This window comes from Microcaecilia unicolor, chromosome 11 (assembly GCF_901765095.1).
Source record: "Microcaecilia unicolor chromosome 11, aMicUni1.1, whole genome shotgun sequence".
NCBI classification, from domain to species: Eukaryota; Metazoa; Chordata; class Amphibia; order Gymnophiona; family Siphonopidae; genus Microcaecilia; species Microcaecilia unicolor.
The window spans coordinates 77,156,117-77,178,724 of NC_044041.1; the positions used below are offsets into that span (position 1 = coordinate 77,156,117).

The 22,608-nt window shown below is 47.7% G+C and overlaps 1 protein-coding gene across 1 annotated transcript in view; it reads left to right on the top strand.

Moving 5' to 3' along the window:
* HOMER3 (homer scaffold protein 3) overlaps positions 1-19,716 on the top strand; it is a 66,234-nt gene extending 46,518 nt beyond the window's left edge. The window contains exons 5-9 of the mRNA XM_030218630.1: positions 1,444-1,565; positions 6,417-6,573; positions 11,496-11,606; positions 12,708-12,788; positions 18,020-19,716. Coding sequence (XP_030074490.1) covers positions 1,444-1,565; positions 6,417-6,573; positions 11,496-11,606; positions 12,708-12,788; positions 18,020-18,208 — 660 coding nt within the window. The 3' untranslated portion in view covers positions 18,209-19,716. The remainder of the gene's footprint in view (positions 1-1,443; positions 1,566-6,416; positions 6,574-11,495; positions 11,607-12,707; positions 12,789-18,019) is intronic.
* The last annotated feature ends 2,892 nt before the right edge of the window (positions 19,717-22,608 follow it).

The window sequence follows — 22,608 nt, forward strand, 5'->3', positions numbered from 1 at the left end:
AGAGAGGAGGGGGCTGTATGATCCCATCACTCTGTGTTTGCTTTATGGATACCCTCCCACAACAGACAGCGAGTCTAGCAAACCTGTTGCTGCTTCATGGCCTAGGCATTTCCAGAAGTGATTTTCCACTCTGTTCAGAGACTACTGCAAGAGAGGAATCTGTTTTCTCACAGGTTGTGCTGCCTCTGTGGCTACTCTGCTTTATTGGTGCCACTTAGGACAAGTTTTGTATATGGTTTTTGTCAGGGTACAATCAGTGCCTCTCTAACCCCAGCATCACTCTGAGGCCTTCTGAAAGAGCTGTAGCCCTTCTGTAGTCACTGACACACTCATCTTTTCAGCTGTCAGACAAAAGGATGCATTTATGTGCACAAAGATGTGTTACATGTCTTGTGTACCCCCCCCCCTCAACACACACACAGAGCTGTCCAAGACAAGTTTATGTGCACACACAAAGATGTGAGCTATGTCTTTGCCTATTCCCTCCCAGCTGTCCAGGGTGAATTTACATGCACGCACAAAGATGTGTTATTACTTTTTTTAATGCAGATTTTAATGCAACAGTCAGTGAAACACAAAAATGAGTCAGTTTACATCATGAGGAAGTATAACCAAGAGAAACATGAGCAAACACAGTCCAACAACAAGGCAAGTAAAAAAAAAAAAAAAAAAGAGAGAAAATACCAACATCATAAAATAGGCCACACATGACTGTTGTGATTTTAAATTTGAAAACCAGACTCAAACCCCAACTAGCAAACCTGCAGACACGTCCAAACACCCAGCACAAACACACCCCATCCACCCCTAGCAGTCAGACACCTACACCCCCCCCTCCCCCAGAAAAGGACCACGATATTCGGAGTAGTGCTAAATGGAAACATGCTCAAAAATCAGCACCAAAATGTGACATATTGACTTTTTTCAAGGTGAAAGTATTGCTGATACAACCATATTTCAAAAAAGGCTATCCTTTCTCCCTCATACCCGCCAGCCATTGCCTCTGTGATTTATTTATTCATTCTTGTGTCCCACTGTTATCCAAAACCAAGTTTCGGTTCAAAGTGGCTTACAGTTTACATTCTGGTTGAAAATGACAATGATTTACATTTGCATTCTGGTAGAAATTACAGTATTAATCTACAAATAGGAAGCAACTAACAATTAGGAACCTACTATCAATGATGGTTTGCGATTAAGAAGCGAAAAGGTTTTCGATGGCTTATTTACTTATTGTTTAATTTTTTAAAGAGACTCCTCCCCCCACCCAGCGGGAAAGGATTGCTTTTTTAATAAACAAAGATGTGTTATGTGCCTTGCGGGTATTCCCCCAGCTATCTGGGATATGCTGTTGTAACCCTCTCTTTGCTGTGTCCATCCATCAGGTTGTATAATATACCGAAGGACATGTGTGTAATGCTGTCTTTGCCCCCCCCCCCCCAGGTGCTGCCATCACCTGTCATTAGTTCCAATGGACCAGGAGAGGAGAAGTTTTTCAGAAGTCAGAGTGCTGACGTGGAGCTGACAACAGAGAAGGAACGGCTGAAGAAAATGCGCTCAGAAGGGTGACAACTTTATTATGTCTTTTCTTGGGAACATTTTGATAAGTTTAGATATACAGTGACCTCTTCCCCCAGGGTCACTATCCAGCTTATAATCGAAAGTAATCGCCGGCTATTTCCCGACACAAATCGGGATATGGCCGGCGATTTTGCAAAAGCGGCGAAAAGCGTATAAACGAAAGCTACATTTGTGATAGCTTCGCCGCTTTCCCTTCGCCTCGCCGGCAAAAGTTCAAAGGGGCGTGTTGGTGGTGAAGCGAAGGCGGGACATGGGCAGGCTTGGGCGTGGCTACCAGATGGCCGGCTTTCGCGGATAATGGAAAAATAAAACCCGGCAATAAGCAGTATTTCGCCGGGTTTACTTGGTCCTTTTATTTTCACGACCAAGCCTCAAAAAGGTGCCCCAACTGACCAGATGACCACCGGAGGGAATGGGGATGACCTCCCCTTACTCCCCCAGTGGTCGCCAACCCCCTCCCACACTAAAATTATTAAAATGCAAACCTTTTTTGCCAGCCTGTATGCCAGCCTCAAATGTCATACTCAGCACCCTGACAGCAGTATGCAGGTCCCTGGAACAGTTGTTGTTGGTTGCAGTGGACTGCAGAAAGGCAGAGCCAGGCCCATCCCCCCCCTACCTGTTCCACTTGTGGTGGGTAATGTTGAGCCCTCCCAAACCCCCCAAAACCCACTGTACCCACATGTAGGTGCCCCCCTTCAGCCCTTAGGGTAGGGTAATGGTGCACACTTGTGGGCAGTGGGTTTTGGGGGGGATTTGGGGGACTCAGCACACAAGGGAAGGGTACTATGCACCTGGAAGCTAATTTGGTTGTTTATAAAAGATGTTTGAAGTGCCCCCTAGGGTGCCCGGTTGGTGTCCTGGCATGTGAGGGGGGACCATTGCAGTACAAATGCTGGCTCCTCCCACGGTCAAATGCCTTGGATTTCGTCGGGTTTGAGATCGCTGGCAGTTTTTTCCATTATCGCGGAAAAAGAAAACTGGCGATCTCAAACCCGGCGAAATCCAAGGCATTTCGCCGGCCCACACCGTATTATCGAAAAAAAAGATGGCCGGCCATCTTTTTTGAAAATACGGTTCCGGACAGCTGTTGCGCCGCCGCCAAAATAGATCGCCAGCGACGTTCAATTATTCCCCTCCACGGGAGTAATTGTATAAAGAAGGTGCTACTATTGACATGGCAAATATGTGCCTACGTATGCACATACATGCATAAGTGCCAAAAACCTGGTTATGTGCTGTATGTATATTCACTAGTGTGTATTTTATATGATGTGCAAAGTCTGGGTGGGTCACACTTTATAAGTTATTATTACTTTAGATTTTGCTCACACCTTTTTCAGTAGTAGCTCAAGGTGAGTTACATTCAGGTACTCTGGATATTTCTCTGACCCAGGAGGGCTCAAAATCTAAGTTTCTACCTGAGGCAATGGAGGGTTAAGTGACTTGCCCAAGATCACAAGGAGCAGCAGTGGGATTTGAACCGGCCACCTCTGGATTGCAAGACTGGTGCTCTAACCATAGGCCACTCCGTTGTGTGCTTATCTCCCAAATCTTAGCACAAGCATTTCCGCTAGCTCCATGGCTCGTGTAAGTTCTCATTCCTGCACATATGCTCGTATATACCTGGCCATTCTATTATTCTGTAAAGGACATACAGGCCAACTGAGTTTCAGTTCTGGTGCCAAAACCTGTGCTGAAATCCTAATTTGATCCTTTTTCAGTTTTGTCCAAAAATACAACTACTACTACTATAAATCATTTCTATAGCGCTACCAGTCGTACGCAGTGCTTCACAATTACAAGTGTGTTTTCAACTGAAACTGAAACTCTGGTGCGGTCCCTGCTCCCTCCCTCCCCCCGAGCAGCTCCTGTCTGAGGTCCAAAGCCCTCCCAAAGCAGAAATGAGCTCCCCCCCCCCCCCCGTGGGGCTGGACCCCCTCAACCCCAGACTTACCTTAAAAGCATTGGTAGCACAGTGGGGGCAGGAGCAATCCTTACTCACCCCTGCTGGCTGCATTGTCAACATGACTGCCAGGACTTCATTCGGAAGTCTTGCGAGACTGCCGCATGAAGTTGCGGCAGCCAGGTTGATATTGGAGCCAGCATGGGTAAGACTGATTGTCTATATGTGCCAGCTGCAGTCTGATTGCCTATACATGCCTTTGTTCCGGGGGTGGGGCTTGCCTTTGTTCTAGGGGGAGGGGGTCAGGCCTTGGAGGCAGTGGTGTACCAAGGGGGGGGGGAGGGGGTGGTCCACCCCGGGTGCACGCTGCTGCTGGGGGGGGGGGGGGGGGGGTGCCGCGCGCGCCTGTCCTTCGTTCGTTCCATGCTCCCTCTGCCCCATGGAGCACGGAACGAACGAAGGACAGGCGCACGCGGCACACCCTCAGTGGCGTGCACCCGGGGGGGGTTCTTTCACGGGGGGTGTCCTTTCGCCGGGGGCGCTGCACCCGGGGGGGCGGGGCGCATCAGCGATCCGCCCTGGGTGTCAGCCCCCCTAGGAACGCCATTGCTTGGAGGTGAACTAGCTGGGCCTCAGAGGTGAGCTGCTCCTGTTCGGGGGTAGGGAGCGGGAGGGAGGGGGTACAGTGCAAGTTCATTTACAGTTTCCATTTTGGCAGAAACTGAGTGACAAAATTTGGTCACAGGTTTGGGTTCAGCTGAAACCGAAAACAATGGTTTTAGTCAGCCTGTAAAAGGAAATAAACACCTACTTTTCTATAGAGAATAGGTTTCACAGAGGTGGCTCTTTACAGAATTTTCCTCTCTCTACATGGCTTAACATGTTACTGCTGGCATGGATGCATGTGTTGGGGGGTGGTGGCTTGGAATAGAACTCTGAAAACTTGGTTTGGTCATGTGTATGCCTGGTTCTGTACACATGTGCATGTGTGTGTTTAGCTGTATATACATTTCTCTGTGTGAGAGCTCATATATGTTTTTGGCTATGTGTACATGTCTGTAAGGCTCTACACACTGGTGTATGTATGTAATAATGTGTGCACATGGCTTGGTACGTGTGTAAGCTCTGAAATGAAGTTCCCTGTTGGTGCCAGAGGTGAAGCAATATCTGTACCTCAGACGCAGTGACTCCCTTCTACCCCAGGGACTTGAGGTCATGTCTTTACTAATAATAAGCACATAGACATGTAACCTGGCCTCTTCCAGAGATGAATTTCCAGCTGTTCGGTCAGTCACTGCTGAGCCACTCTTGTTCTTTCCCCTCCACCCCTCCTCCCTGATCTGTCTCCTCCCTCCCCTCCATCTCTAGGCCTCTCTCCATCCCTCTCTGCCTCTCTCAGTTTCTAGCTTGCTTTAGAGTTGGGGGTGAAGGGATACATGCAAGCCATAGGACTGTTCTGAGTCTAGCAACAGACAAGAAAAATCAGGGAAGGCTGAACTGGGCTGGACAGGGTGGCTGAGATCAGCTCACGTAGTCTCCCTTGGGCTTTTTGTGATTAACTTTCACAGCACTGAGAAAAAGTGGAGCCGCCCGCCTTGTCGGGACCTGTCCGCTGACAGCTGTGTGCTAAGGCTTCAGGAGAGAGAGAGAAAAAAAAGCAATCATATAACGAAAGGATTCTCAAACATCCTGTGAGTGAGTGTGTGTATATGTGTCTGAACCTATATAAATGTATGGAATAATTGGGACGTGAGAAGGAAGAAACAGCAAAGGTGCTCAGTCCTGGAACTAAGCAAAATTATCAGGTTAACCAGAGTTTGAAGAATGAGTTGTTCTGGACTAGGTCACACCCTTTTACAGTGCGGGAGGAAAGAACATGCATAAGCCAAATTGTTACATCTTTAAGCAATTTGTATGCTTGCCACACAGAAGCACTTTTCTTTTCCTGCATGTTACACCAGTTAATTAGAAAGCCGTCACCTGTGAAGGCCTGAGGTAGCCTCTCACAGCTGGGGTCAGATTTGGGCGCGAATGGACAGGCGGGGCAGCTGTCTAGGGCCCACTTGGCCAACTTGCGTGATGTCACTGAAGCAGAGTTTCAGGGTTTCTGGCACTTTCTGAGCCTAGTTCTGAGGTTCTAACATCATAGAAGCCTGCTCTGTAGGTGCGGTAGGTGCGGTAGGTGCTGAGCACCCCGCAAGCTTCTTTATTTGTGTCCAGGGAGGGGTAATTTTTGCATTGTGTTTGGCACCCCCAATAATTTTGAAGTGTTGGCATCTATGTCTCACAGCAGCCCTGACCACGGTGTTCGTCTTCCCTCGCCTTTCCCACCAGTACTGCTGAGCAGGTGGCTACTTGCATGATTTTCCTGTGGAGTGAAGCAGCAAAGTGTTTAATCTCTGAGGGAGAGGTGTGTGTGCACTCAGTATGCTCAGACAGTTAATTGAACGGAAGGAGGAAATGGAGAGCAACCAACAAACTCCATGCTAAGAGGAACAAGCCATGCCATTCCTGGTTTTACCTAAGAGCATTTATGAATCTGGAACTACAAGTTCTTAAGTGCAAAGGCAGGACTACCTTATCGTCTATCCAATGCCATGGAACTTCTTGGTGTCCTCCAGGTGTATATGATGCAAGGGACTAGGGGCCTCTGATGGAGGGGACAGGGCTGCATGAAGCCAGGGATTTGGGCAGGGGTTCTCAAATTCAGTCCTCGTGGTCTTCGACTCAGCCTGGTTTTGAGGATTTCCACAATGAATCTGTATGAGGTGTATTTACATTCACTACTTCCATTGCATGCAGATAGAGCTCATACAGATTCATTGTGGAAATCCTGAAAACCAGGCTGGGTTGTGGACCTCAAGGACTGGATTTGAAGATCCCTGGATTTGGGCACCTGACCTGACCTTTGGTTTTGATGTCTCCTCAGCTCAGTGTGTGATGTACAGTGGGAAGCTGAGTACTTCAGTCTCCAGGACAACAACAGTAAGCTGCTGGCAGCCCTGCAGGAGGCCAGCGCTAATGTGGAGCAGTGGAAGAGACGACTTGGGGCTTACCAAGAAGAGACAGAGAGACTGCGCCAGCGGGTATGCACAGATACGGTAACCCTCATGCCCCACAGCTGTGCTGCACCTAAGGCATGCTGCATTTCCCCCTCCCTCCACCCCACACTTCAGATGTTACAACTGAACTTATATCTGGCCTGACATCTTTTAGTAACATTTACATCTGTTCTGTGGATGTCCTTAATACAACATATCACTTAATCAGTGGGAATACTGATGTCTTGTGTCCAAGCTTGTCCCGATCATACATCCTGCAACTTTCTTAAAATCAGAAGGAGCAATGGACCCAAAAAACACAGGCATATGGCAACCTCCCTGCAAAACTCCTGCCTGGGAGACAAACCACCTTATAATCGAAAGAGAAAAACGCCTAGATTTCGACCCAAATCGGGAGATAGACGTTTATCTCACAAAAACGAATAAATCGGTATAATCGAAAGCCGATTTTGGACGTTTTCAACTGCACTCCGTCGCGTTTGCGGACAAAGTTGATGGGGGCGTGTCAGAGGTGTGGCGAAGGTGGAACTGGAGCTTGGTTATCGACCGAGGAGAGATATATGCGTTAGGGCGATAATCGAAAAAATAAAGGCGTTTGTAGCGAACATTTAGGACACTTTTGTTGGACCCTTTTTTCACACGAACAGGTCCCAAAATAGTGCTCTAAATGACCAGATGACCATCAGAGGGAATCGGGGATGACCTCCCCTGACTCCCCCAGTGGTCACTAACCCCCTCCCACCACAAAAAAATTATGTTTCACAACTTTTTATTTTCACCCTCAAATGTCATACCCACCTCCCTGGCAGCAGTATGCAGGTCCCTGGAGCAGTTGTTAGGGGGTGCAGTGGACTTCAGGCAGGTGGACCCAGGCCCATCCCTCCCCTACCTGTTACAATTGTGCAGCTTAATGCTTATTAGTCGTCCAACCCCCCAAACCCACTGTACCCACATGTAGGTGCCCCCCTTCACCCCTTAGGGCTATAGTAATGGTGTAGACTTGTGGGCAGTGGGTTTTGAGGGGGATTTGGGGGGCTCAACACACAAGGGAAGGGTGCTATGCACCTGGGAGCTCTTTTACCTTTTTTTTTGTTTTTGTAAAAGTGAACCCTAGGGTGGCCGGTTGGTGTCCTGGCATGTGAGGGGGACCAGTGCACTACGACTCCTGGCCCCTCCCACGAACAAATGCCTTGGATTTATTCGTTTTTGAGCTGGGCGCTTTCATTTTCCATTATCGCTGAAAAACAAAAATGCCCAGCTCACAAATTGTTGAATAAAACATGGACGTCTATTTTTTTGCAAAAATACAGTTCGGTCCGCCCCTTCAAGGACCCGTTCTTGGAGATAAACGCCCATGGAGATAGACGTTTTCGTTTGATTATGCCCCTGATCTAGGCAGAATTATAAAATGAGTGCTACTACTGGCACTATTTTTAAAAAGGAATGCAAGTTCTAGCTGAGCTCCTCTTAGGGTAAGTTTGTACTGGAGACAGTTACAAAGCTGTTAATATTATCAGTGCAGTACGCCCTCCTTTAATAACTCAGTGCAGTATTCCAAACTAGAAACAGGTATACTGCTGTTAATGTTATCAGTGCAGTATGCAGTTTTTTTGATAAATCTGTGCAGTACTCCACACTGGAATCAGGTACACATCTGCTCCCTCAATCAAAGAAAGGCAAAGTAACAAATTACCTCTATAGTGCAGGAGAGCTGTAAGCCTTCATGGAGTTGGGTGCAAGGCGTGGAGAAATAGAGCAGGGCCTGGGGCAGGGCTGCCCCACCCACTTGGGCCGCCTCCCCCGCCCCTTACCTTCCTGCATCTGCTCCTCACTCGGTCTGTCACTCTTCTGCTTCTGTGTGCTGGGACCCGGGTCCTGACACACAGGAGCAGGAGAGAGACAGACCAAGGGAGAAGAACCTTCTGCCTGCCTCTGGAAAGGAGGAGGAAGGGAGGGGGGGCCGGGGCTGCCTGAAGTTATGATTTTAATGCAGGGGGGAGCGGGGAGCAGCGGCGACCTCGGGGGGGGGGGCAAGGCCGTCGATAAAGGACCTCGGGCGGGGGGAAGTGCAAGGACGTCCATAAAGGACGTGTTTGGTTTGTTTTTTTTTCTGACGTCCTTGGCATGCGCAGAGCAGCCAGCATAACGCTTGGCTGCTCTGCGCATGCTCTACGGGCCGATTTTCTGACGGTTTTACGAAGGGTTAGAGAATGCAAGTGAGCTGCAACGAGCAGCTCATTTGCATTCCCTTTCCTTCGTGCATAGCCATTCCGTACCGATTCGTTATGGAATTCGGTACGGAACGGCTCTACCGAGGACTTTAGTGCATCCCCCCATCAGTAGGGACCTTGGGTAGCACTCCTCACCAAGGTCAGCTTAGCTTCATCAGAGGAAGGAGAAAACACAACTGAAGGGCAAAGTGGCACAGAAGCAAGAGAGAAAATATAAAATAATAAAAGGATATTATCACCGAGAAACTGAATTACTGTAACACTAGAGGAGCTCCCCTGTGAGCCCCTGGTCTGTTGCTCCCCTCCCCCCTCATCCTGTAACATTAGAAAAGTTCCTCTGTGACTTCCTGGGCTCTGCTGCCCTCTCCCTTCTATATTGTAACACTAGAGGAGTTCCCATGTGTTCTTGTACCCTCCTGGTCTCTGCTCCCCTCTCCCCCTCCCCCCATACTGTAACACTAGAGGAGTTCCCCTGTGATTCCTGAGCTCTGCTGTTCCCCCTCCCTCATCCTGTAACCCTAGAAGAGTTCCTCTGTAACCTCCTGGGCTCTGCTGCCCTTTTCCCCATATACTGTAACACTAGAGGAGTTCGTTCCTCTGTGTCCCTGTGACCTCTGGGGCGCTGCTCCCCTCTTCCTCCTATATTGTAATACTAGAACCGTTCCCCTATTCCCCCCTTTCCCACCTGTATGCAGGGCTGATAAACCAGTATGGGGCTGTCTAGGTAAATCTTAGGGTTTTCCTTCCTTCAATTAACTTTCAGACCCCTCCCTCAATATGGTGACAATTAAACTCAACAGACATGACCTCTCTTAGTACAATCATGTATAACCATATAATTAAACATCACTATCTTAAAAAAAAAATTTTTTTGGGTGTACATATACATAGTGAAAGCAAGACAGCAAGTTCCAAAAGCTGGGTACCCAGTAGAGAACTGCACGGGAACGGGATTCACGGGAATCCCGCGGGGATGGAGGCAGTTCCTGCGGGGTTCCCGCAGGGATGGAAGCAGCTCGGAGGCAGTCAAAAAGGCGTGGGATGAACACAGAGGATCTCTAATTAGAAAATGGAAGTTATATAAAACCTAACCTTAAATGGCTGCATGTGTGTGGATGTGTCAAGTGACGCTTAGATGGCGACTCTGGCTGTGATGAACTAGGGCTGATACCTGAGGCTGGCAGACTTGCATGGTCTGTGTCTCATACATGGCAATCTGGTTTAGGATGGGCTGGAAAGGGCTTAGACAGCAACTTCAGTGGCTGGAACATGAGGACAGTGCTGGACAGACTTTTACAGTCTGTGTCCCACAAATGAGAAGATGAATAGACTGGAGTGGGCTTCAACATAAGGAACATAAGGATAGGGCCAGATAGACTTCTGTGGTCTTTGTTCCAGAAACACGAAAGAAAGACCATAATCATGTATATAATATCACACTCGTTGATTTAATGATGAATTGATCATGAGTGTGACTATTGGCAGAGTGGATGGACCGTTCAGGTCTATTTGCTGTCACTTACTATGTTACTATTAATCCTCTTTGCTGCCAGGCTGGTGCACAGACTTCAGCTCTGACACAGGCATGAGAATCAGATGTCACCTGACCTACTGGCACGTGCATGTGGCGACCTCTTAGCACACAGTGCAAGTGAATCGGAGACAAGTCTTAGATGTGCGCACCAGAGTGTTCCAACTTCCGTTCCTTCCTTGCCTACAGTGCTGTGGCTCAAATCCACAGAGAGACTGAGGGAGCTGACTGGAATTTTCTTTTATGTACCATTAACTTCTTACGGGGATGGGTGGGGATGGGTTAAATTTTTGCGGGGATGGGTGGGGATGGGTAAAATTCCAGCGGGGACGGGTGGGGACGGGTAAGATTCCAGCGGGGACGGGTAAGATTCCAGCAGGGACGGACGGGGATGGGTAAAATTTCTGTCCCCGTGCAACTCTCTAGTACCCAGGTCCATGGACTATTTGAACATTGCATCCCTGTGGGTAAAAGAATGCACTGATAGTTCTTTGAGTTTTTCTGTGCATATCAAGCTCTGTTGATTTGCTTTGGCTGCAACCGCTCTTTGTCGTCGTCGTGGTCGTCCCCCAGGAGCTGCCACCATGGGTGACCACCTAGTTTACCTAAGGGTGAAGCCTGCCCTACTTAATCAACAAGTGAAAGCTCCTTCTTTTTAGAGATCAGGGTTCCCTGTGCATAGCTGCTGGGTCTGTGAGTACATGAGCAGCCCTGATATTTGAACTAATTCCTTCAGTGTATCCATGCTTAATGTGGCTGACCCCCAAATCATTTTGAAAAAGTTGTCTCCTGGATCATTTCAGATTTTTAGTTAAACTGAGGCACAGAGAGTTACCTTTCCAACAGCGGTATTATTTTATTTATTTGGATTTTGTTTACACATTTTTCAGTAGTAGCTAAAGGAGAGTTATATTCAGGTACACTGGGCATTTCTCTGGCCCTGGGGGATCTAATTTTGTACCTGAGGCAATGGAAGGTTAAGTGACTTGCCCAAGATCACAAGGATTTGAACCAGCCACCTCTGGATGGCAAGAGTGGTGCTCCAACCACTAGGCTACTCCTCCACTCATACATACAGTGGCAGAGCTGGGATTCATATTCAGGTCCCAGGCATTTTCCTGGCTTGGCACCTGTGTTTTGAGCATGTGTCTTTGTCTAATCTGTCCTTGGCTGCTTTTTTGCAGGTGTCAGAACTGGAATCTCAGGGGACTCCAGAACCTACCCCGGAGGGTCGAAAGGAGGAGGTGAGCCATGCGCTGGAGGATCTGGAGAGCCGACTGAGGGCCAAAGAGGAGGTAAGGAGGGAATGGAAAAGGACAGGTTCTCTGATTTCAGCCTGCCCCCATCTTCAGCACTGTTCGATCAGTATTATTCTGATACTCTTGTATAATGCTGTACACCCTGTTGCCTGGTATTTTTTCACAAAAATACAGAAAATATTACAATGGGAAGAAAAGAAACCTGAGAATAAGATCAGGAGGAATCAGAGTCCAGAAAGACAGGAGGCGGATTTTGAATTGCGTTTCTAATCTAGGGAGTGTTATTGGCAGATAGAGTGCTCAAATTGATACTAGCCGTATTTCAGAGAGAGGGTCTAAAAAGCATTATGTACACACTGAACACTGCCAGGCCTTGAAGCCTAAAAGCAGGTATGACTAGGGTTACCATATTTTGTCCTCTCAAAAAGAAGACATGTGCCCTGCCCCCTGCCCCGCCTACACTCTGCCCCTTTCACATTCTCACCACGCCCCCTGTCACATATTCCCCTCCCCCCGGGTCACATATTCTCCTCCCTTGCCCCCCCCCCATCACCTCCCCTCCCCTTACTTACTAACTACTGCCCTGGTGGTCTAGTGACCTCTTCGGGGCAGTAAAGAGCCCCCTCTTTCCTGCCCGGAGCGCTGCCCTTGCCCTGCATCCTGTTGCTTTGATGGTCTCGGGATTCAAAATGGCCGCCGAGAGTTGAAGTCTTGTGAGGCCGCTTGAACTCTCGGCGGCCATTTTGAATCCCGAGATCGTCACAGCAACAGGATGCAGGGCAAGGGCAGTGCTCCGGGCAGGAAAGAGGGGGCTCTTACCTGCCCCGAAGAGGTCACTAGACCACCAGGGCAGTAGATAGTACGTAAGGGGAGGCTAGGATAGGCCCGCCGCCCGCCCATTTGTCCAGAAATCCGGACAAACGAGCGGACTGGCAAAACCCGTCCAGACGCTTGGACATGTCCTCAAAAAGAGGACATGCCCGGGTAAATCTGGACATGTGGTAACCCTAGGTATGACTGAGTTAGGAGTCTGATGACATCTTAGCGGCTCCTTCCATCACACTGACATGTGCCATTTCCTGATTTCTTGAAAGGAAAAATCTTTTTTTTTTTTTAACTGTTCACCCTTGATTTTAGGAGATTCGTGTGCTGAAGAGCCAGAAACCAGATGCCCGGGAGCTGGAAAGCCAGAAGGAGGCAATGGTTCAGAAGTTGCAGGTATTTCCTGTTCTTAGCTTGCAAGTAGCTTGGGGGATAGAGCAGCAGAGCTCAGTCCTCACACTCTAAAGTTACCATATTTGTGGAGAAAAAAAAGAGGACGCAAAAAATAAAATGCCACCCCGCCCCCACTGCACAGTCACATTGACCCCTCAAGAAAGCCAGACTCTATAAGCAGTGAAAATATTGGTAAGAGTAATAGAAATGCATTTTCTTCTGTAGTCTAAATACAAAATGAGTAAATATGTACTTTTCCAAAAAAGCAAACATCCATGAGCAGCATGTCACCTTTCCTTTCCCTCCCATCCATGAGCAGCATGTCCCCCTCTCCTCTCCATCCTCTTCTATCCATGTGCTGCATTTCTCTTTTCAGTTCCCTTCCCTCGCCTCCATGTACAGGTTGGCTCCCTCTCCTCTCCCTTCCTTTCCATCCACATGCAACACGTCCCCTTCTCTCCCTCCCATCTATGAACAGCTTGTCCCCTTCTCTCCCTCCCATCCATGTGCAGCATGGCTTCCTCTTTTCTCCCTCCCATCCATGTGCAGCCTATCGACCTCCCTCCCCTCCCCTCACAGCCCTGGTGGTTTAGAGGCTTCTTTGGGGCAGGAAAGAACCCCACTGTTTCCTGCCCACACCTGCCACTTCTTGAAAATGGCTGCCGAGAATTCAAGCAGTGGCCTCGTAAGATTTCCGTGAAAGTATTGCGAGGCCGCCACTTGAAGTCTCAGCAGCCGTTTTCAAGAAGCAGCGACAGCAGGCAGGAAAGAGTGGGTTTCTTTCCTGCCCCGAAGAGACCACTACACCACCGGGGCGTGTTATGATAGGTTTGGGGGGGGGGGGGGGGAGAGAGAGAAGGCCAGTCTGCCTGCCAGCCAACCAGCCTGCCCACCCACCCATCAGCTAGCCAGACTGCCCGCCTGCCCAGAAACCCAGTCAGACGGGTAGGCTGGTAAAACCGTCCGGACCCCAAACAATCTCCTGAAAAGGAGGATCTCTCTGAGTGAATATGGACGTAAGTAACCCTACAACAATCCCAGGTTCCAATCTCACCAGTTTTGACTTTAGCAAGTTGCTTAACCTTTTTGGGACATTGGCTTAGAAAGTGTAATGACCATAATAGTGACATTTTGACCTGTTCACAAAAAGTGAGGCACATGAGACAGCCACACACTGAAATTTGTGGAACCACAGAAATTGTGTACTAGGGACACAGAAGAAAATCATACTTCCCTTTGCTCTCTCATATATTCATATGTTCAAACACTCGCACGGACATACACACACATGTTGCCGAGAATTCAAGCGGCATTGGCGTGCCAGGCAGGAAAGAGGGGTCTCTTTTCTGCCCCAAAGAGGTCACTAGACCACCAGGGCACCACACTAAGATAAAAGGAAGGGAGGGGAGGGATAGTGAATGGAGTCATGTGGGTGGAGAGAGGCTGGAAAATTGGGGAGGGGATCTACATGAGGGAGGGGAGAAAGGGAATCTGGAGGGGGCAAAGTGACAGGGGGCAGGGTGGGGTGTGACAGGGGATGGGGCAGGGGGCGACATGGGGCGGAGCATGTGTCCTTTTTTTTCTTAGGGCAAATCTGGTAACCCTAACTCAGAGTACATGCACACACTTACATTACTCACTCATTGCTGACACACTCAATCACACACCTTCTCAGGTTAGAAACACACACTTATTTCAGACAGACATTCTCAAATGCACATATATATATATATATATATATATATATATATATATATATATATATATATATATATATACGCTGTCTGAACTTGTTACAAGCACGCACTTGCTCCCATCCCTCCCCCATCCCTCTCTCTGTCTGTCTCTTTCTCGCTCTCTCATTGTTTCACACGTCCATTCCCAGTAGATGCCTGTAATATATATATCTCATGAATTATAAAACCTGAACACACATTAATGTCAGCCTTTCAGAATGTAGCAGTAAGTGGATTTTTATTTTCTTTTGACAGCTGAGAACAGTTTTTTGCACTCTGCCCTTCTGCTTTTTTACCTTCGGATATGCTTTCAGTCCCCAGTGTGTCTTGAGGGGATCAGTGCCTTAGGTTTGGCCTTGATACTAGGTTGCTGTGTACATCATGGAGAAATGGTTTGGACAAATCAGTGTGTGGCCAGTGTGTGCCTGTTGGAGTACAGGCAAGGAAGGGCTGGCTCTCAGCTGCCGAAAGCTCTGTCAGCAGGAGTGAAGTAACACTGCCGGTGCCAAGTCATTTTCCCCAGTCTCTCTGGAGCTTAGATAGTTCCAAATAGAACTGTCTGGGGAGTTTTGTTTGTCTCTGACTCTCATGGTACCTTAGTGTGTTATATATGCACTGCTCTCAAAACTAAAATGCTGGGGCCCTGCCTGGGTGAATAGGAGCTAATTGGACTCTCTGTGCTCTGTGGCTGGCTTCTTGGTTTGCTGTTGCTTGGGGTGGGACAGCAACCTTCCCAGAGCGCTGATCCTCTCTGGAATATGGCAGAGACAAACAGAAGTATAATAGCAGCAACAGCAGCACACCTGCCTCCCCATCTGGTTTCTGGACCCCGTGCAGGAGCTCAGGCAGCACACCTCTGATAGATTAGGCAACATGTGTCATATCTTTAGATTTAGCCGCTGCATTTGATTTTGTTGATCACCTCATCCTACCTGCTTATTTGAAAGATTATGGCATAGGCAATACCATTCTGAATTGGTTCATCCTGTTCCTGACTGGCAGAACATTTAAAAGTTCTAGCACATCCTTCTTTTCCTTCGTCGCGTATCCTCCCACATGCAGTAGCGCAGAGCCTGGTCCTGGCAGATGGGATCTTTTTTTAAAAGCCTATTAGCTCCCTTATCCCGTACAGACTGTAGCACCCTGAACGTTTTGCATTGGCACTCCCCTCCCCTGCCTGTGATTTGGTATCTCTCCCACCACTCCCTCCTCCCTCCCTGCCTGCGATCCAGTTTCTTCCCCCATTTCTCAAGCCCCCTACCCCCCTCCAATGATAAAGGATGCCAAAATCCCAGTCCAGCATCTCTCCCTCATCTTCTCTCCCCATGCCTCCAGTTTGGTGTCCCTTCTCATGGTCTACCTTCAAATTCCTAGAGGGCACTGACAAGTGGCAATGATTCACACACATTAGCTGGAGCCCTCCCTCCCTCTGCTGTCTGCCATCCTGGTCCTATTGGAAACAGAAAGTTGTATCAGAAGGGTCAGGCTGTGGTAGAGGGAAGGCTCTGGGCCAGGCATGGGCAGCGTGTCTGAATCTCTGCCACTGCCGACGCCCTTTAAGAGTTTGAAGTTTGAGAGAAAGAGAGGGAGGGGGATACTGCACCATGGGCAGTGGGGTAGGGTGGGGGGAGGAAAGAAAGAGAGAGCGATTGATGCCACACTGGGATTTTGGTGCCCTTTATCACCAGCACCCTGAACCAGTGCCTCACTTGGTCCATAGGTTGAGCCAGCCCTCACCAAGTCCCTCAGAGTTAGTCCTTACAGTTTTACTGGTGATATCTAACAATTTTGTGTTGACTCCACTTCAGGCGTTCCTCTGGCTGGTTATTAATCATCTCAAACTAAATCCACAAAAAAGTCATATGATGTAGATCAGGGGCCTTGCTCCATCTTTACAACCTCTCCCTTCCAGTCCTGGGAGTAATTATTGATTCTGGTTTATCTTTCCACACTCGGATCTCTGCATCGATTAGGTCATTACTTGACAGAGAAACTGCTATGATGCTTCTCCGTGCTTTCGGTCATTAGCTGTCTCTATCACTCTAATGTGCTTTATAATGGCGTTCGTAAGCTTGCATTACATAGATTCCAAATTATTCAAAATACTGTGATTCAACCATCACAGGCTTGCTAAATGGAATAACCGTATAACTCCATTACTCATAAAAAATCACTGGTCGCCAGTAGCCTCCAGGGGTAAATTTAAGCTTCTGTATTCAGAGCAACCAGCGCCACTCTTTAATGTCCTGATACCTCATGCTCCCTTGTGCTTACAGCATTCTCAGTCTGACAAATTCTTAACCATTCTTTCTCCAGCACGAGCACAGTTTGAATCTACTCATAATTCTGATTTTTACATTTTGACCCTATTATCGTGGGATTGATACCCCAAATACTTATGGATAGAGAGTTCCCTGGCCAGATTCAAGTCCAATTTAAAGGCATCCTTTTCCCCAGGTGTTTGATGACTGAGTTTCATGATGTGTGATATGGGGGGGGGGGGGGGTGCTATCGACAACAGGGCTTTAAGTTCTGTCTTCTCTTGTCAGTTCCTATCTGGTTGTTGCTTTTATTTTCTGTTTTAATTGCTGTTTGGAAACCGCAGTGATGTGTAACAAGTGGAGAAAGTATTACAATTTGTAATGAACACAAACCTAGACCCAGTACGACTCTTCCAGGGTCAGCGGGGGGGCCACAGTTTTAATTTCAACCTATTGTGTTCCTAGAATGGTAACTTTCCCACTGCACACCCCTTCACCCCCACCCTAGGGGGGAACTTCTGCCAAACCAACTTGGGAAGCCTCTAAGTAAATTAATTTCTGAGAAAGTTTTCTGGGTAGATTAATTAATAAATAATGGCCTGGCATGTGCTTCAGTGCGATGCCAGAGGCTCTGCTGTATGAGGGCTGTAGCTTTAAAGGCAGTGGAGGAGAGGGGGGAGGGAGGACAGGAAGAACCTCACTTTCCAGGTACAGGGACTAAAACCATGGTGAAGAGGTGCTGGTCCAGTGCTAGGGCCATGTCTGTGTGCTCCTGATTTTAAGTGTTGGTGCAGCCCCTTCTCAGCATTATCCTTGCAGTGTGCGCTCATTTAAAATTCATTAACTCTTTTAAATGACTGCATTCCTGAATAAAAGTGTAGAGTCACTTGGCAAGCCTTACTCCAGAGAACAGGAAGCCACAATGGTCCTCTCATAGTACAACTTGCCTTGAATATTTTATAACAATATTTACTGCTGGTTAGAATTTGTGGGTATGTACTGCAATGCAGGAGAAGATAGATGACCTGACAATGAGCTCCCTGCCAACACCAATCAGTGTTTCTTTCCTTGGAGGTTAAGGAGTTGCTGAAGGTTACGGTGATTGGTAGCAGAAGCGAGACTAGAATCAGGGTCTGACTCTTTCTACTGCCACAGTCATAAGTTTATAAGTAGTTTGGGTGGTTGTTTTTTATCAGGCTTAGGCACTGCTTGAGAACTGTGTATCCTTCCTTCGTAGGAGATCGAAGGCCACAATGCAGAGCTGGAGAGAAGGCTTCTGCGTACAGAACAGGCACTTTCCCAGTCCCTCTCCGAGCGAGACCGTGCACAGAGTGAGGTCAGCAAGTTCTCGCAGTTGCTGGACACCAAGATCTTCGAGCTGAGTGAGCTGCGGCAGGGCCTGGCGAAACTCATCGAAAACAACTGAGTTCTGGACTGAGGAGCAGTCATTACTATTCCGCTGGAGGCAGTGCGTGGGGTGCCGGAGCCTCTGTTGGGCCCAGAGGAGACAGGAGCTCATCCTAGCACTCTGCTGACTGAGAGAGTCAATGACCTTAAGGTCCTGAGAAAGAGATTAGCACAAGTTCCAGGTGTCTGTGTCATATGGGCTACATGAAAAGGATTTGTAGGTGACAGTAGAACACAAAACCCAGGTTAGCTGATCTATGCTTGAATCATTTAGGATATATTTTAGAAGACTAGACAAGAACTGTTCTTTGCTTCACATTTCAGTACAGAGCTCGTTAATGCAGTGGATGTGTTTGTCTGTGGGGAGGGGGGAAGGTGATGGGGAAAAGAAATTTGGTTTTATATTTCTGGTGATAGAGGATCCCTTTGGTTTACCCATGTAGCGGCCTGAGCTCCTGTCCTTGGATAACTTTTGACACATTTATGGGAGTTTGTGAAAATCCAGCTGTGAAAGGGCTACTGAAACGCACAGCTGGTTGTGTATAGCGCTCTCAGACAGTGCTATCTTTCCTTTGGAATAGAATAAACTCCTGAGAAAAGTGATTTCATCTGTACTTTCAGTTATTTTTCTGGTGTCTGACTTCTAACCAAAGAGGTGTTTAGAAAGTGCAGTATCCTTCGCCTGCTGGAAACCGCTCTTGGTATGCAGAACTGAGAAAATGCAGAGAAGAGTCTCTTTTGCGGTTCACTTATTTTGATAGATATATTGCACTAACAGATTGTCCTTGGCTTGGCTGAAGTGATGCTGAAAAATTTTGAACCTGTGAAAGTGTGAAAGAACACAAGGAGGTGCAGTGAAGCCCTTTAACCCCTGATATGTTCTCTCTGTTGCTCCTAACTCCCCAGGCATTGCCCCCACATTCTGTGGATTCCTTCAACAGTGCAGATTTAGTTGGAGACTATCAAGTCTGACTAGCACTGGAGATACTGGTAAGATGCATCCAGGAGCCTGACAGGGATCAGTACACTTTTATATGGTGCCAGTAATGTACACAGCACTGCACAACATAAGGACAGACATGTCAGTACAGGGACTCTAGGAACAATGATTGCACATGAGCCTGGCACACACAGCTGGTCCAGAGCAGCTTTGGCAGTAGCTCCTGAAAGAGGAGGTTTTCAGGATCTCCACAATTAATATATACGAGATAAATTTGCATACATTGGAGATTTTGAAAATCTGACTGGCTGTGGGATCACCAGGACAGATTTGGGAAGCTCTACATTCGGCCAGCTGTGATTGGGACTGATCAGTGAGAAGTTGTAGGTGTTTCAGTTTTGCACTGTATCAGGGGCGTAGCCAGACCTCACAGTGGGAGGGGGCCAGAGCCCAAAGTTGGGGGCACATTTTGAGTGCCGCCTCCCACTGCCATGCCTCCTTGCCCACACCACCGCCTCGCTTCGCCTCCTTGCTGCTTCCCCTCACAAACAAATACCTTTGCTGGCAGGGGTCCCCAACCCCCACCAGCCGAAGCCTTCTTTAGCACCGGTCTTTGGTGCAGCCGCGTTCGCTGCCTGCCCCCTGCTCTGCTTTCTTCTTGCTCCTCCTGCAATAACTGTAATTTTCTGTACATAGGTTTGCCTCTCTCAAAGGACTTCAACTTATTCAGTCCACTGCCCTTCAATTGCTCCACAGATCCAAACCATTTGACCATATCTCCTCACTCCTTCATCTCAAACACTGGCTTCCATTCTCCTGCATACAATTCAAGATCTTAAGCCTTGTCTCTCTTCTGCACCCATTTGGCTTGCTTTTTTATTCCTCATGCCCCATCCCAAACCCTCTGCTCTGTCAACACAGGTTAACTTTGAATCCAGAATTCTACAGGAAGACTGCTAGAAGGTTGTAAACGATGTGACCACATCACATCATTTTTGCATAAACTTCACTGGCTACAATACAGAGTCAAATTTAAAACTCTATGTTTGACCTTCAAGGCCCTTAAAGGAAATGACCCAGGGTACTTGAAGAACAGGATCTCCATCTACACACCTTCAAGGTCACGAAGATGCTCCCAACGAGTTTACCTAATCACACCCTCCAAAGGACATCATATGATGTGATACCCGCAAGCGAGCCTTCTGCGGAGTAGCCCCCACACTTTGGAATGCACTGTGACTATTTGCACTTCAGGAAGCAGGTGAAAGCTTGGCTTTTCCACAAGGCCTTTAACAGAAGAAGTAAATAACATTGACTGCACATACTATAGCAGGACATGTGTATCCACTCCTACCCTATCTAAGATAATGTTCAAGCAACTTTCTTTAAACTTGGTCCCTTATTTTCTTACTCTTGTTACTTTATATGTTCCATCTTTGCTTATGCCAAATGCTGTCCATTAAAATGTTTTATTTTGTATTGTGTTGACATTGTAATATAGCATACTATATGCCATACTTTGTATTGTTGTTTGAATATTTTTACTGCTGTAATTGTCTATTGCTTATGTTTGACTTATTCTTGCTGTACACCGCCTTGAGTGAATTCCTTCAAAAAGGCGGTAAATAAACTCACACTTCCACACCCATCATTCGTCTGCCTGGACATCACCCAAACTCTGGAACTCCCTCCCAGTTCATCTCTGTCTAGAATCCTCCAAGCTAACTCTGTGCTCAAACCTCACCTTTTCACTCAAGCGTTTACTACAGCCTAAACTTACACTCCTGTGACACTGCTTTAAAATACTTCTGACCTTCCTCCTTCCCATCTCATCGCCTACACCTTTTATTATTTCTCTATTCATCTTTGTTTGTTTATTGTAACCTGCCCAACCTGAGATTTGAATCCTTACTGCAAAAACAGTAATTGATGGGTTTTCTCTCTGAACCACCAGCAGCTCCCAGTAGTGAGTTTCTACCCAGTATTCTTCATTCTCCTGCAGAGTGCTGCATCCAGACAGGGGGAAGAGCAGTTCTGAAGCGCTATTGGGGTGGGAATCTGGGCTGGGTTAGTAATACTACAGATCTAGGTTCAGTTCCTAATGATTTGGAGTCTGTGTGTGACATGTAAGGCAGTAGTCTCAGACAAACTTTTACCATTGTTTATAGGGAGAAGAAAGAAGCATAACCCTGGCTGGTTGTGGACTGAGCAGTTATTATGAAAGCAGGTGTATGTAACCCTCCACCCATTTGCACTAGCCCCACTTAGCTTCTGTCTAAACTAGACTAGGAGTCACAATCTGCTATTCTGTTAGAAAAGTTAAGCCCCAATAGCCTGCTTTTGATTCCCCTTGCTCAGCTGTAAAACAGGCAGGGATTTCTCAACCTTTATAAAACTTGAACCCCCCCCAGACAGAAAGCAGATACACTAACAGAAAAAGCAATCAGCTGGTAACATTCCTTTCCCCTCCCCCCCTTTCTTTTCTGGCCTCAGCTATACAGCCCAAGTCTGGGTGGATTTGAACACCCACAGATTGTCTACTAGAAAACAGGGACATTAACTACTGAGCCACCAATCAATTAGTAATACCTGCCCTCTGTTTCTCCCTTTACACCTTTCCTTCTGAGACTATCTACTATAATAAAACTCACCCTCAACTTTCTGAAGACACTGACGTCACTGCAGCCACTCAGACACCGGTTCGTAAGTTCATGGTGGTGAAGCCACAACACTCACCATGTCTCCATGCCCCGCCCTCGCGTCACACGTGATGACGTCGAGGGCGGAACAATTACAAAACAACGAAAATGAACAAATGGGGAGGAGTACTCCTCCCCTTCCAACGAATAGCTGCAGACTGCTAACAAACAAAAGCGGCCGAGGACGTGCCCAACCGAAGCCATCTCTGCCCATGTCTCCTAGCCCCGCCCTCACGTCAAACGTTATGATGTCGAGGGCGGAGACATGGCCAGAGATAGATGGCTTCAACCGACGAACCCCACAGTGACCACCGACTAAAAACGTGCCAGCAACCCTCCAACCACCCCTCCACAAATGGCCCCGCCACAATTGCGGTTGTCGTTTGTCAAAGTGGTGAGTTACAGGGGAGTGGGAGAAGAGAAGGAGCAAGGCCTTGAACTCGGAGGGGACGAAAGGAGGGCGTGGGACTCGGAGGACAGAGAAGGAGACAGCAACGGAGGGAGGTGGGAACCCTTGCTAGCGCCCGTTTCATTTCAGGCAGAAACGGGCCTTTTTTTACTAGTGATATATAATAGAGAAAGAGACCCAGCAGTTGAAAGGTTCTTAACCAGAGTCCTGGTTGACAAGCAAGGACACTAACCACCCCAGCTACCAGCCCTCCCTCCTTTATTTCCCCAGTATACCTCTCTCTCACAAAACAAACAAATCCTTAAAAAAAAAAAAAAGGATATGAACCCACATAATCTTCACTATACCACAGGACCCTCTCTCATTGAGCC